The sequence below is a fragment of the Stegodyphus dumicola genome, chromosome 3, assembly GCF_044657685.1.
Source record: "Stegodyphus dumicola isolate Sdum_Otavi_A_Nest chromosome 3, ASM4465768v1".
Classification (NCBI taxonomy): Eukaryota; Metazoa; Arthropoda; class Arachnida; order Araneae; family Eresidae; genus Stegodyphus; species Stegodyphus dumicola.
In genome coordinates, this window is record NC_140770.1 from 40,363,288 (window position 1) to 40,379,523 (window position 16,236).

Genomic DNA, 16,236 nt, shown 5'->3' on the forward strand with positions numbered 1-16,236 from the left:
TTGGATATAGTGAGAAGAAAAACATGCCAAGAGGTATTAATAACTTCGTTTATCGCCGAGAATTCTCTTTCTTTCAATGTAGCTCCCAATTTAATTGAACTCTGCAAACAGTTGAGCTGCGATCAGACGGCACTCATTGAAAATGTCCAGGACTACTGCATGTTATAAGATGAAATATGGGCTCGCAAAAATTATTAAGGAAAATATCATTAAAACTTTAAAGGAGACTCCATTTTCTCTAAATTTGGATGAAAGTACTAGCAATGCTCAAGAAAGTATACTGGCAATATTGGTGCAGTTTTATGACAACAATCAAAATGAAGTTGTAGTTCATCATTTTGCATCTCTAAAGATGGAATCTTGCAATTCAGAAGCTGTTTTTAAAGCAGTTGTTAATACTATTGAAGATAATAATATTCCATGGGCAAACTTAATTAGTGTATTAATGGATTCATGTAACACCATGCGTGGAAAAAAAAAGGGTGTTGAAACCAGACTACGATCAAACAAAGCACCCCACTTATTAGATATTGATGGTGACACATGTCACACAGCTAATACCTGTGCAAAAAAATTTGCTTCATGTTTTGATAGATACTTAGAAGATTTGTTTGATGACATCTATTTTGATATGAAAAGCTGCGGTAAAAGAGAAAATTTTTTCAAAATCTGTGAATCCCTTGCCATTAAAAAACTTAAGCCCTTGAAGAGACCAGACCATAGGTGGGTGTACATTTTATGTTTTTTAGAAAGAATCAAAGATCTGTGGGATGCTCTTATTGCATTTTATTTTCACTACTTGGATAAAACTGATAAAGGGGATTATTTTTCTTATATTCTTGCTTGAATTCCCAACAAGTGTACAATCAAGTGTACAATTGATAAATATTGGTCTAAAGTTTTTAATTTGAAAGATGATTTCACAAATGATTATAAGTATCCTACATTGGCTAAATTGGTCAAAGCCTGCCTTAGCTGCTTCCATGGCCCATTAGTGGAAAGTGCATTCAACTTAATGGGTACACTTGTCACTGACTATAGAACCTCTCTTAAGATTGATTCCCTAGATGCAGTGCAGACTATTAAATATGATTTAATGGCTTCTAAAGAAACCTATGTGAAAAATATGGCTAAAAAAATCCAATGACTGATCCAATTCACAAAGATCTCTTACTGAATATGAACAGAAGTTGGAAAACATATCAAGAGGACTTAAAAACATTTATTTCAGATGAGTCACCTATAAAAGTCTCTGAAAAACCTTCTACATTAGCAGAAAAGCAAACTGCTTCTACCTCTGCATGTGCAGTTCTCGAGGAAATTTCTTCAACTGTAAATGAGGAAAATAAAAGTCAACCTTCCTGCAATTATGAAGTTCACCACAAAAATAATTTTTTTTAAAGAATTAATTCAGGTAATTTAAAATATTTACATAAAATGTAGTAATTTATATGTTTGAAAATTTATGGTTATTAATTTTGCAAAAAAAGTAATTCATTGAACTTTTATAATTAGGTCATTCAATACTTCATAATTATAATTTTTCATTTCTCTCCCCCCTCTTCTTGAAACTCCAAAATGTCGGTAGTAAGTCCATAAAAGTTTCAGGGGATTTTTTGGGGTCCCACAAACACCCCTGTTTATTTCATAAATTACCAGGGTTCGTACGGTCCTTAAGAGTCCTTAAAAGTCCTTAAATTTTTTGGAATCGATTTTTGGTCTTTAAAAGTCTTTAATTTTGGCCAAAATCAGCAGAAGGTCCTTAATTTTAATCATCTGAAATTTCTGTCTCTTTTTACGACTGCCATTTTGAGTGTGAATTAGCATTTTGGAGGAATATCTTTGGCCATTCATTGATGTTTATGGTTATCATTTGAATGGTTTCATGGGTTACAATTTGTTTCTATTTCTAATATAAATGATGGGATACTATAGTTTCTAAGCAAGAAGTGAAACATAAGCATTTCGAAATTCATTTTTTCCAATAAAGAGCACTTAACAGGGCTTAATTTCTAAAATTAGAAGTGTCGGAGCTCTATGAAAGGCCCTCATCAAAGAGGAACAAGAGTAAATAGATAAATAAAATTACTGTTAAACTCATTAATGATTTTAAAATTAAAAAATTAATTATTATCAAATCAATTAATAACTATTTAATTAATTTTTATGAATTGTTATTTAATCAGTATTTAATATCTCAGTATTTCGCTGTTATTGTACTTGCTATCAATTAAAGCACATTTAAGAACACAAATTTTCCTTCCTGCGAGGATAATTAACTGTAAGCATCGATAACAATGCACTAGATACGGCGGCATGGCGAGAAATATACGCGTTCCTAAACAATCTCCCCCAAATTTATTGCCCTTCTTAAAGGAAAAGGTTTCCACATGTGAGTGAGGGGACTTGACTTGAACGTCTCATGTTTTCATGAGTTCGTATTTTTAGGGAAATAGAGTATTGCAAGGTCTGCTTATTGTTAAACTAAAACGTTAGGAATTCTAATTTTTTTCCCTTAAAATTGTGGTTCAGTTACATAAAAGGAAGTACTGGAGCTCATCTTATTGAGTGCTCCGGTGCACTCCGGTTAGATTTGTAATTTATCTTAAAAATTGAGAAGTAGAGCCGGGCTCCAGTGGGCTCCAACGCAATTTAAGCACTGGCACTTAAACAATTTTTCCCTTTTGGGGATGTGAATTTTTTATTAAACTGTTTTAAATTTGGTGACTTATCAACATTTTGGCGACTTTAAGATCAGTTTCTATAGAAAATTTTTAATCTCGAGATCTGAGAATTTTTCGATGATTTTTTTAAAACATCGTAACATTGATAAATTTCATTAAAATAATGGTAATATTATAATTAAAATATAATATTACCATTATTTTATATTATAAGAAATTATATTTAAAAATAACATTAAAATAACAAACATTTTTATTTTTTGCTGTCGTATTATAAAGTTTCACTTTGGCAACTTATTATACAATATTTTGAATCTGAAAAATAAACAAGGTATAATGCTATAAAGGCACAATTTACGAAATAGCTCTTAGCAAAAGCAAAATTAGCTATGTAATTAATTTAATATGTCTTCTTTTTAATTTTTTCATAGTAAGCGTTTTTCTCATGGAATTGTCTCAAAATATTCAAAATTCTCAGAATATGCATCAGTTTTCTGTATAAAATTAATTCTACACTTTTTCCTTCCTTTATTTTTTCCAAAGTATTTCTGGCTTTTTGCTGTTACAGAATTGGTAGGGATAATTTTTCTTTAGGATTTTAGACAGTGCAGCTTGGAAAGTTTAGAAGGATTTGAAGGCAAGATTCTGCAAGACACACAATTCTGGAAGATTCAAGAAATATGTGACAAAATGAAAAAATGTCTCCATGGTATCAACATGTAATGGATGTATTTTACAGAAAGCTTGCGATGAATTTCATACTTTTTGGAGAGTTTCTGGAAGAAAAATGAAAACATAATATTTGAATGTTTTACTTCTGATATTAGAATCTTTTTCTTAACATGTTTATCTTCCTTTTATTTTCTTTACTTTTCACTAGACACAAGGATGGAAAATATCAAAAATGCTTCTAATGTTATCACATGGGCAGACATTATAGAAAGGAATTTTTTTATTAATAAAGAAATTGAAAACTTACAATTTAAAAGATTCATCTAATATTTCTTAATGAATCATATACAGAGCTGGTACTAGGTATTTTCTCACCTGATGCAATTTCTGTGGATCCTAAATTCTGCTGCTTAGTGCCTTTCTAAATTCTGCTTCCAATGCCTGCTCTAAATTCTAAATGTTTTGCCATTTCTAGATTTTGTTGTTCGGTGTGTCACTAAATTCTAAAAATTCTGCCACACCAGCTTTGTAACCAGCCTTTACACTATTTCATATTTCTTCTGAATGTTCATATTGCTAATGAAATAAAATTAGTCACTTTTTCTATACATTCTAAATACATTTAGTGTTTTTTAGAATAACAGAAATCCTTAATTAATTCCCAAAATTTTAAAATGGAAAGGAAATGTGTTGAAGAAAGAAACTGAATACATAAAGAAAATTATTCTTCAAAGATAGGTGCAGTTATTATTATGTAAATTACCCAATTGTTTATGATTTCAGCCTTTATTAAAATTTCCCATTTCTATTTCCTCATATGATAGAGTTACTGAGCCAGATTAAATTAAATTAAATTATATAATCTTTGAACACACTTTTAGTTTGAATTTGACTGTTCGTGTTTAATTACGTGGTCGTGAGCTGTAACTGATTTTGTTAGCATCAGAACATGCCTTTATGTTCTAAGCTCTTTTTAAATAAAAAATTTATTTAAACCTTTGTCTGATATTGCTGTTATTTTCAGCCATAGCGATAATTTGCTTCAGGTTTGTTGGGGGGTTTTGGACTATTTAACGTTTATCAGATCAAGTAAACCCACATAGGTACATTGCGGAGAGGTTGACAAGTTAGAAGATAAAACACGCAGAAACTAGCACAAGCATTGGTTTGCATATTGAGACAAATCTTGAATTGATAGAAAAGAAACTTAAATAGAAGGAAATCCATATAAAATAGCCAAAATGTTTGGGAAGGCTTCAAATTAAAATAACGGATGAATATTTTGTTGAGTGTTGTTGTTATAAAACGTAAATGTATCATAGCTTTTAATATGTAATTATCCTAATATTGTTTACGAATCAATGTTATAAATTACATCTATTTTAAAGTGTGAAATTTTATTAGATTTTGATTTTAATAGGGCTATTTTAACAAATATTGTTAAAAAATAAAATTTAATAGTGGCCATAAATCCATAATGACTTGAGGTTATCTAACTACCTAATTTAATTACTTATAACTAATTGGTTATCCTTAAAAATTATCTCTACAAATTATTGCCTTTCATTAATACTCACTGTGGTCACAAGATAAAACACAAAAATGTAAAAATTCATGTAAAACTTATTCTTTGCATCTATTGAGACTTAAAATAATACAGAACAACTAGGTACTTTAATGACTTATTGGAACCTTAAAGTATATAATTGGGTTACAACCCCTGGAATTCTACACGAAGCTACGGCATTAACTGCATCAAACAGATCCTGACTAACTTTCAACACTTGCCAACCGTGCCTACATCAAGCCTTTCAGGTTTGTTCTAATCAGCAGGTCTCTCTCTAGAGAAGCAGCAGCGGTGACAACATTGAGTCTTTTATTATGAATCATGCTGATTATGATCTTACTTCTCATTTTAAGTAAACCCTCATAGGTATGCCGTTTGACATAAAAGCTACCTCCTATTTATATGTATTTAACTATTTATATCTATTTAACCAAGTATGTGACAAACTGAGACATAAAAAAAAATCAACATAAAACAGCTAACTGTTAGTAAAATGTATATGTCACTTATGTTCTTTAAAATATGTCCAACTATTATAAGTGTGAAATATTTAATGCTACTTGATAAATTGCATAAAGTTTATTCTCAAACTTATTGATAATTATGTTGATTAATTCATGTTTAGTAATAATGCATACTACTTAAGGATCTATTTTATTTTTAGGATGGTATTACAGAAGTGAAATTTAGGCATAGATAATATTTTTAATTGAATTTATTCAGTTCGCATTTGCTCATAGGTCCTTAATTTTTTTTCATAAATGGTCTTTAAAAGTACTTAATTTCTGTGTGCAGAAATGTGTGCGAACCCTGATTACGGTTTCATATTTTTAATTGTATAATTTCTGCATATCATCTTACCAGATTTAAATTGATGATCTATAATCCGAAAAACCCTTAATCTGGAATCGCCGAAGTCCCGACGAGTCCGGATTACGGACTTTGTACTGTATATAGTAATTTTCTTTCAGACACCTGTCTTGTAAAAACCAAAATGACTTCACTTAAAACCTGGTTTGAAAAATATTAACTTTTTTCCTAAAATAATTTTTAAAACATTGTAATTTCTTTTTTAAGATTATTGATTAATTAATATTAAAATTTTGTCACAGTTTGCTAACTTTTTCTGTTATTTGGGGCTTGAAAGGGTTTGGATGGAGAAACTTCTTTTAAATGAGCTTAGATCCTAGTTTGATTGCAGTTTATTACATTTTTAAATACAAAAATGTATATTATATTGTTAATTGCATGATGTTGCATTAAGGAAAAAAATTAATTTTAGTCGAATAGAAATAAATTGTCTGGTTTGCTTAGCACAGAAAATAACAATTTTTTTAAGTGTAACATTTGCTGAAATAGAATACAGTAATAGAAAAAGAATTCCTTCACTTGCGTAACAGTAAATGTATATCTGCCTAAAATGGAAACCAAATTTTATTTTTTTGAACATTTGTATTAGTCATTGTTGTAATTAGTCCAGGCTTTTAAAATTCTGTGCATTTTTTAGATTTATTATTATTATTATAACACGCCATTTGCATTTTAAAACTTTCTTGTGAACAATCTAGTATTGCAATCCCTTCTTCCTTTAGAGAGTGTACTTAATGCATAAAAGTATTGTTTGCATGACTTAAATGAAATTTTTCATGTTAAGTGTTTATCCCGCAGAAACAATTCAGCTCTTTTATTATATTATTTTTTTTCCTTGTTATGACTTTTTTATGTTGTGTGTATTGCTGCATTTCTATAAATTTCTTTCAGATATACAATTTTGTTTTCTGAATAAATTAAAAATCCAATTTTAGGCTATAGGATGCTTAGCATTAACAGAAATGGCACATGGAACTAACACTCGAGCTTTAAAAACTACTGCCACCTATGATCCAATATCGCAGGTAAAAACTTACTACTCTCTCGTTTGAATAATATACTTCTTCTTTTGTTTCTTAATTACTAAATAATTAATTCATATATTTTTGATATTGTAAATTTAATAATTCAAGCCCTCCCCCTGGTTAAAAAAAGAAATCTACAAACGATTTTATAAAGAACTCATAAGGTCATTAGTAAAGTTTAACAAATAGTGTTTTTAGAAAGAATAACTGTCTCTTTATCTTTTTGTAAAACCTTACTTATTATTAAACTTACGATTATTACTTATTTGCGATCAATAATTTTCATTTCATTCATGGAGAAAATATAGGATTTTTGCATTTTATTGAGAATTGCAAAATGTAACACCTCTTTGAGTAATCTTTCCTTCATAATTCAAAACTTTGCATGTTTTATTATGTATTAAAATATAGGTGTTATAACTAAAACATATTCCCTGTGTTATACAGATATAATAAAATACTTCTACTTCTAGATGCGATTCTCAAAAAATGTTGTAACATATTTTTTCAGGACTCTTGAAGTATTTTTGCATTTTTTACTTAAATTAAGAAAATCCTATTTACTATTAAGTAAAATGCAGCAAATCATTAATAGCTAATATTGAAAATAATTAACAACTTTTGTTATAGTTATTTATAATCTCTTTTACAGACTATTATTTTAATAAATCAAATTGGTAAATATTTGTCTGGAAACCTGTTTTAATTTGTCACTTGTAAATAAAGATGTTTCAGTGCTTGATTTTTATAAAGAATAGTAGAACAGTACCTGATTTTGGAGATGTTGTTGTACATTCATTTATATTGTATTATTGCATCATTATTTATATGTTACATTTTTGTCTGTTTGCTTGTTTTTAGGAATTTGTTTTAAATACCCCAAGATTAGAAGCTACTAAAATGTGGGTTGGAAATTTAGGTCAAACAGCCACTCATGCTGCCCTCTATGCCCAGTTATATACTCCAGATGGTAAATGTCATGGACTTCATGCATTCATTGTACCTATACGTGATCCTAAAACTTATCGTCCGTATCCTGGTATAACCGTTGGAGATATGGGACCTAAACTAGGTCTTGAAGGAATAGACAATGGGTATAGAAACTATTATATTTTATCTAATTTTTTTTAATGTTTGTAGTTAAGTCAAATTACATATATTTTAAATTTTTAATGCAGTATTTATTTTCAAATAGCACTATTTCATTAAATTTTTACAAATTTTTCAATATACAATCATTTCTGCAATTTTTCATTTTTTATTCTTAAGTCAGTCTACAATTCTTTTAGTGTATTAGATTTAGGGGTTTTCTCTTTTTAAATGAGCTAGCTAGACATTTTTTAACAACTCATACAGAAACTCTCCAGTATGCATTGTAGTTAGTCCTTTCAGTCTATCCTACAGCTTGTGATATTATCATTAAGCAATGTTCAGTACTATCACATAAGCCACTCAAATGTCAAAAGAATCACTGGGCAAAGCACTATGTCACCCAGGTAGGCAACCCAGAATTTAAAAAAAATGTATTTTATCTGGCTATTCACTAAATGCATGGAGTTATGGAATTTGAGGATTGTGTTTTTGATCTCTGCTTGTGATAAGTGGTTTTTTGGGTGGGGGCATGTGTGTGTGGAGAGAAAAGGAAAGAACGAAAGCAAAAGGACTGTTTTGAAGAAATTTTAAAGCAGATAGCTGAACAATATCCACTTTCTGTTAAAATGTAAATATTGTCTAGATTACTTTTCATTATTATTGTTAAAGTAATAAAATGCACATAAAAGGACGCATTTAGCTAGCTTTTATTTATCTCCGATGTTATATTATTATAGAATTCTTGTAGCTCAAAAGAAGTTTACGAGCTATTCTTAAGTGATTATGATAATAGTTTTCTCTGATCGCAATTAATCGATTGCCAATATTTTGAGATGTTTGGGTGGATAATGTGATAGTGCCTAATGTTTAAGAAGAATTTACTAAATTTTATTGCATAAGGGAGAAGAAAGTGGAATTTTGCAATGAAAAGGTATATCTGCTGTGAATGCTGCTGAATGATTACTACATATCCTGTCATCAAATTCTTTATAAAAATCAAAAGTAAGGGAAAGAAAAAAATTATATTTAAGGGAGTGATTTTGCTGCCAATATTTATTGTGTATTATATTATTATCTCTTGCCCAATCAAAATAATTGTAAACCAAAACTTAAAACTGAAACTTTTACCTCCCTCTCTGCTTCCTTTGCATTATTGTTGCATCACTCTCTCTTCTGGCTTATATTTTCATCCAGTTAAGATGCTTTGCTGCAATCATCTATGCACTGCAATGACCGCTTATACCAGTATAGTATCAAAATTGTAAATGTTCTTTAATAGGCACGAGTAGAGTGCCAAGTGAATTGTGGCCACAAAATGTGGATTTAAATAAATACAGAATTTAATCCGGCTTGACTGCTTCTTCTTTAAAATGGATGGATGCTCTAAGCATCAAATATCTACGCTATCAGTATTTCTGTGCATTTACATTTCAGTGCTCTTACATCAATGCTTCCAAAATTTGTGCTATTATTACATATTGTTGTGTTTTTCTTCTTCTTACATACAGTACAGGTTCGCGGATTTGGAGTGAATAACGACGACACTTGATGAAGTATCAAAACATACTTTATTGGCCAGTATTATTCAAGACAGCTCCAATAACATGTTTACAATCATTGAAGAACCAGTATAAACATGCTAGAGCAGTCAACGACATAGCCATCAGGCTATAACAATGAAGACAGCTTCACAGCAAAGCACCAAAGTACAGTTCCCGACTCGGTTAATTTGTTCTCTGAACTTCACATACTCTCAAGAGTCTCTGCTATCAGGTTATAACAGTGAAGATAGCTTGATAGCAAAGCACCAGAGTACAGCTCCTGACTCTGCTTGGTTGTTCTCGGAACTCTGCATACTCTCGAGACTCTCCACGCTACAACTCGTGATGCACTCGATAATACATAAGAGTACAACTAAAGACTCGATTCAGTTGTTCCCAAAGCTCAACACACTCTAAGATGAAACTCGACGATACACTGAGAGATTCTCTCGATGCACTCGATAACCAACTCAGCATTAGACTTACTAAATTCGCGCACTGACAAGTACACTCACTCACGCACTGACTCAACTGTCAACTCGATGGACTCCTGCTAACTAGCTCATGTACCAGCAGAGTTTACATAACTTTTGGCTTGTGTTCAAGAACATTCTGGACTAAACCAGTAAGAATTCGTTCCAGAAAATTCTCCATTCGTCTATGGCATATCGCCAATTTTGTCGCCAAATGGGGCGACCCTGCTTTCCCTTGCCATTTTCTGGCAACCCTAAACCTGCTGTGTGGGGAAGCTATCCTACTTCGCCTGGACAATATGTAACACTATCCCTCCCAAGGACTGCACGTCCTGGTCAGTACAGTCCTTGATCAGAAGCATAATTCGATTCAGGTTAATAAAACAAACAAATAACATAACTAATGAAACAAATATTTACACTATGTACAAGTTATATACACAAATTAATCATACACAATTTAAAATTTTTGTAAAATTAAAGTTCTGAATGAATTTCAGTCTCGGTCTTTTCATTAAGTTATACCTACAAATACTTTTCCACTGCAGTTCTCAGATGTATTTCTGATATGTATATCATAGTCTGAAGATTCAGTCCTTTCCAACTTTTCTTCACAGAAAGATCTGAAACAACTTGTTGACATCATGTGTACAGTTCATCTGAGTACTTTTAGCAGATGGTACATGCTTATTTACCTCTATTTTCTGAAAGCCAGTTCCGATGTCTGCACCAGGGTCATGAATAGAATCCAATCCTTTACAAGCAGAAGTATCCAGGTTTAGAATCAAATCTTTGTAAAACCTGCACTATGAGGCACACATCCAGTTTGTGAAGTGGGTGAATTTTCTTGTAGTACTGGAGTGCACTACTTAAGCTGCACATCAGATTCTTGCATCTCTGCATCACATGCACTTTCAGAAGGTTCAACACTTGCTGCCTGCGACTTCGTAACTTCATTATCAGTTTTGACGAACTTAACAGTCGCATTTTCACTTTCTTCCACTTCAGACACTTGAGAATCAAAAGCTTCTTTCATGTCTTTTATTTCTTCATGTTTTCGTTCTTTTCTTTTAATCCCATTAAATGTTCCATCCATCATTTCCTGATCTTTCTCAGGCAGTTCGTCAGCTACTCCCTTCATTTCTTCATCCTTGGATTCTCCAGATGCCACTACTTTCATTTTCACATCTTCTGTTCTGGCTTCATTATCTTCTGAAAGCTCCACTTTCATCTGTTGGAGTTGCTCTCGCAGCTTTTCTTGGCCAACTTTTATTCCGCCTTGTGCAGCTTTCATCTCTTCTTGTCCAGCTTTCTTCTCTTCCAGTCCGGCTTTCATATCTTTCAGTCTGGCTTTGATCTCAGCCCTTATCTCTTCTGATCCAGCTTTCATCTCTTCCGATCCAGCTTTTGCAACTGCTTGAGATGTCCGTGAACTTCATTTCCTCCACCATGGCTTTTATCAGCATGTGGATCGCTGGCATTCACCCACAAATCCCACTTCTGATACCAGTTGTTACGTTTTTATTCCTTTACGTTCGTATGGGGTTCGTTGATTTGGAGTGAATAACGACGACATCTGATGAAACATCAAAACACACTTTATTGGTCAGTATTTTTCAAGAGAGCTCCAAAATCACGTTTTACAGTCGTCAAAGAACTACTATAAACACGCTGAAACAATCAGCAACACAGCCTTCAGGGTATAACGGTGCAGACAGCTTCACTGCAAAGCACAAGAATACAGCTCCCGACTTTGCTCGGTCGTTCTGGAAACTCTACATATTCTAGAGACTCTCCACGTTACAACCAGCGATGCACTCAAAGATACACAAGAGTACAGCTCCCGACTCGGTTCAGTCATTCCCGGAGCTCAACGCACTCTAAGATGAAACTCGATGGTGCACTAACTCGCGATACACTGAGAGACTCTCTCGATGGACTCCCACTAATTTTCGCAGCAGGGTTTATATAGCTTTTGGCTTGTGCTCGAGAACGTTTTGGGCTAAACCAGTAAGAATATTTTCCAGGAGGTTCTCCATCCATCTATGGCATATTGCCAATTTTGTTGCCAAGTGTGACAACCCTACTTTCCCTTGCCATTTTCTGGCAATCCTAAGTTGCTTTGCGGGGAAGCTATCCCACCGTGCCTGGACTTTTTGTAACAATATATGTGTAAGAAATTAGTAAAGTAGCCAAAGTTACAAATTACAAAAAATACAAAAGAACTAACAAGTTCAAAAAAAAAAAAAAAAGTTCAAGTTAAAAGAAATATATATATATATATATATATATATATATATATATATATAATTATAATGGTTTTTAATCATAAAGTATATTTTCAATCTTTCATCAGCAGAAAAAAATTGTAGTTGGTGTTTGGAACATTATTAACATCAATTGCAAAACTGTGACCACCATAAAGAGTTTATGAAAAAAATAATTTTCTGTTATGGTTATATAATGTTTCTTGGCGCATTACTAGCAATCTTTGTATTAAATAAAATAATATAACAAAATTTTCTAGTATGTTTACTAATAAATAGTATTTTTCAGCATGTTTATATACAAGTTATATATATGTTACATACATATAACTTGTATGTTATTATTGTAAATAAACTGCTTACTTAATTGTATTAATTATGATTATTAATGTAAATGTTAAATAATGAATAGCATAAATTTGTTGAATTATGCTATTCAACAAAATGTATTTTAGATAAATTGCTAACAAAATTGTATTGTATTACTGACAAAATTTATGTAATAAACAAATTTATATTAAATTCCTTATATATGTATATATATATATATACATATATGTAATAACTTGTAATAGATATTGAGAGCGTTGCCGGTTTATTGTTTAGCATAGTTGTTTCGTTTTCATGGATATTTACACCATTTGGCAACAAATCGCACATTTTCAAGCATAAATTGTATCAAGGCCATTACAAAAGACAAATACTGACATTGTTGTGTATAAGCATTAGTTTTTAGCTATATTTATCAATTTTTCATTTTGCCAGTTTCAAAAATAAAATTCTTTTCCTTTTTTAATATATCATGAAAATTAATTAATTTCATTGAAATTTCTTATATAACAAATTTTGAAATATATTTTTCTCTTAATTTGATTCACTTTTATTTAATAAAATTGAGAGCAATTTTTTAAGTGTGTACTTGACTAATACTACTTTTTTGTGTCAAGTATATTAAATATATATATAACAATTTATCCATTTATTCGCTCTTAATATTTGTTAATTTTAAGTTGTAATTAATATTTTTATGTCAATATATAGTAAAATGCATTTCAATTTACTATATTCCAATATATAGTAAAGTGCACTTTTTCTTTATTATGTAATTTTCTATCATATTCTCATTAACTGCATTTCTGTACTTGAATGAAGTCATTTCATGATACCTGCTTTTATTTGCACTTTTCCTTCCTTAGATTTATGTCATTCCAAAATTATAGAATTCCAAGAGAGTCTCTTTTAAGTCGAACAGGAGATGTTACTCCTGACGGAAGATATGTAACTCCTTTTAAAGTAAGAAATTAATTTCATCATTATTTAAAGTAAAATTCATAAAATTTCTTGTAGATTAAGCATATTTTAATCTCGCTTATTACTAAAAGAGTTTGGTTCACAGAGGTTTTGCTTAAAAACTTAGACTACTTCCTCCCATTTTATTTTGTCTTTTGGAAAAGATATTAAAATTATAAAATTTAATAAATTATAAATTTGTAAATTAACAGTTAAGATAGTAAAACAACTGCTTTGAAAAAATTACTCTGCATTCTTCTTTGATTATAATAATTTCTTTTTGCCTAGTATAATTTTTTTTTTTTTTTTTTTTTTTTTTTTTTTTTTTGTAAATCATTGGCTGTAAGAATTTGTATAATTGTTGTTTACATTTGCTGATTTTCGTTGTTAAATGCCTTAGTATTTCTCCCTATAGGCAAAAATATTTTTATAATAGTTACTTTCAGTATAATATTTAAATCATCAAACCTTTGCAGTTATTTAGAAAGATCTAATTATTCTTGTAAACTGTTTATTTCTCATAAATCACTTTTCAATAAAAGTAACTTTCTCTTTTTAAATAAATATTACAAGTTTACTTACGTATTGGCATTTAGCACATCAAAAAAAATCAAGGATCTGTCCAAAAGTAATAATTTCTTAGTTATGGCTGTAAAGGATTTGCATCAAAAATGAAAATTAAAACATGAATGTTATTGATTTTTTATCATTGATAAGTGTTTTTGTATTTTCTTTGAATTAGAATAGCCATCTTTATTTTTACAATTCCCATTTTGTAAATGGTGTACTATTTTTCACTCAGATGCAAAGATAATCGATAAATTGCCAATGCAAACCATCTTCAAACATCTAGCAGTCATAACAACAACCATTTATAGTTTGCTTGTGAAAAGAAGAGCTTTGGGTATACTTTGTGTTATCATTTTTCTTTTTCATATAAATGTTAGTAATTCATAAGTAATCATGATTCTGTCATCATGAAAAGAACACTGAGTATTCCATGTGGTAACGTACTTTTCTTTTTTTCAAAATGTTAAATATGTTTTATTCAGCAAAAAAAGAAAAAGATGCTATATCATTCTTCCACAAAGGCATTTTATGCCACATTCAAATGTACAAAAATGGCTGTTATATAAAGCGATATATCAAATAAAGCATTTGGAATACAACATGAAAAGTTGCAAGTGAAATGAAAGCATGCATTTTGACAACTGGTTCAGTGGTTTCAGAATACTGTTTAAAAATGCTGCAGTTTATGTACTATGGGACAGAGAAACCGATGTGTTTAAGTGGTGAAAGAAGTAACTTAACCTTTGCAAAAATAGAGGTATTGACTGGAACAGTTTTATGATATAGGTGTATTCTTTACATCTAATCTAAAAACCAAGTAACCAAATAATTGGCCCAGAAAAAACTTTGGACTTAAAAAAAAAGTCTTATCATATGATGAAGAAACAAAGCCAGGAGAGTTCTTAATAATAAATATTTGGTGGTTAATGCCAAAAACCTGGTTAATTTCTCACTCGGGTTCCGAATCTAAAGGCAACCATACCTACGACAAAAATCATCGACCATATACAAGACAGACTGACAATTTTTTCAGATAGTTGTCGAGCATATTAAACAGAGGAACTGGAAAAAAGCGGGTTAGGGACATGTTATTCTGAACCATAAATTTAAGTTTTTCATCATACAGCAGTTGCTTGCTCACAAAATGTTGAAAGACTGTTGTGCTTTACTAAGTGGCGGAATAAAAATTCCGTGAGGCATGGTTTGCCATTGTCATGGGTCTTATCTTGTAGAGTTCATGTGAGGAAAGGCCTTGAGCTGAGAAAATGCTTTTAATGTTATATTAAAAGCAAACATGGCAGCCTTAAAGATATGTGCAAAAAGTAAACATAAGCTTGCTTATAATCCTGATGTCAGTTTGGTGTTTAAAAAAGGGGCTGTAATAATATGGAAGTACTGATTTTTCATCATGAATAGGTATTATTTTATTTGAATTAGAATAAATTTTTTATGAACCTCCTATAAAAAGAATGCTAATTTTTTTTTGTGTAAAAGTGTATTTAAAACATAAATTTCATTCCTGTATTGATTCAGTTAATTTATTTATTTCTCTTTGTATAGGATCCTAATAAAAGATTTGGTGCATCTCTGAGATCATTATCCTTAGGCAGAATGGGTATCTTAAGTATGTCTGTAGCCAATTTACAGATGTGCTTGACAATAGCTATTCGATATGCAGCAATACGAAAGCAATTTGGTCCTCCTGGAGAGGATGAAGTGCCTATTTTGGAATATCAACTTCATGTAAATATCTATATAAATCTTTTAATCTCTTCTATTATCCTAACTTTTAAATTATCCACCCACTTTTTTGGGGGAGGGGTTTAAATTAGCTTATCTTTCCTCTTGATACTAGAAAGAATTATTGTAATGTAAACAGATACTTGAAAAAATTAATATTTGAAACAGGTCATATTTGCAAATGCTCTGAACCCGATAAAAAAAAGAAAAAAAAAGAAAAAAAAAAAAGAGTAAGAAATTCAGTTTTAGAAATATTCTTAGCTTATATGTTATGAACCTTTGTATTATATGCCCAGTCAAATTCCTTATGTAATCCAAGTTCAGAATTGTAGATAAACTTTGCCATAATTTGAGTGCTTATAAATTTTGTATAAATTTGTTATACATGCAGAAGACTTGTAAATTTTCATAGCTGATCAATTTGTGCAGCCATGATCAATTTGAG

At 30.6% G+C, this 16,236-nt stretch overlaps 1 protein-coding gene across 2 annotated transcripts in view; it reads left to right on the top strand.

Moving 5' to 3' along the window:
• Positions 1-16,236, top strand: part of LOC118203496 (peroxisomal acyl-coenzyme A oxidase 3-like) — a 70,848-nt gene that overhangs the window by 10,374 nt on the left and 44,238 nt on the right. For both annotated transcript variants that reach the window (XM_035375781.2, XM_035375782.2), the window contains 4 exons: positions 6,729-6,818; positions 7,680-7,912; positions 13,388-13,484; positions 15,612-15,794. In XM_035375781.2, the coding sequence (XP_035231672.1) occupies positions 6,729-6,818; positions 7,680-7,912; positions 13,388-13,484; positions 15,612-15,794 (603 nt within the window). The remainder of the gene's footprint in view (positions 1-6,728; positions 6,819-7,679; positions 7,913-13,387; positions 13,485-15,611; positions 15,795-16,236) is intronic.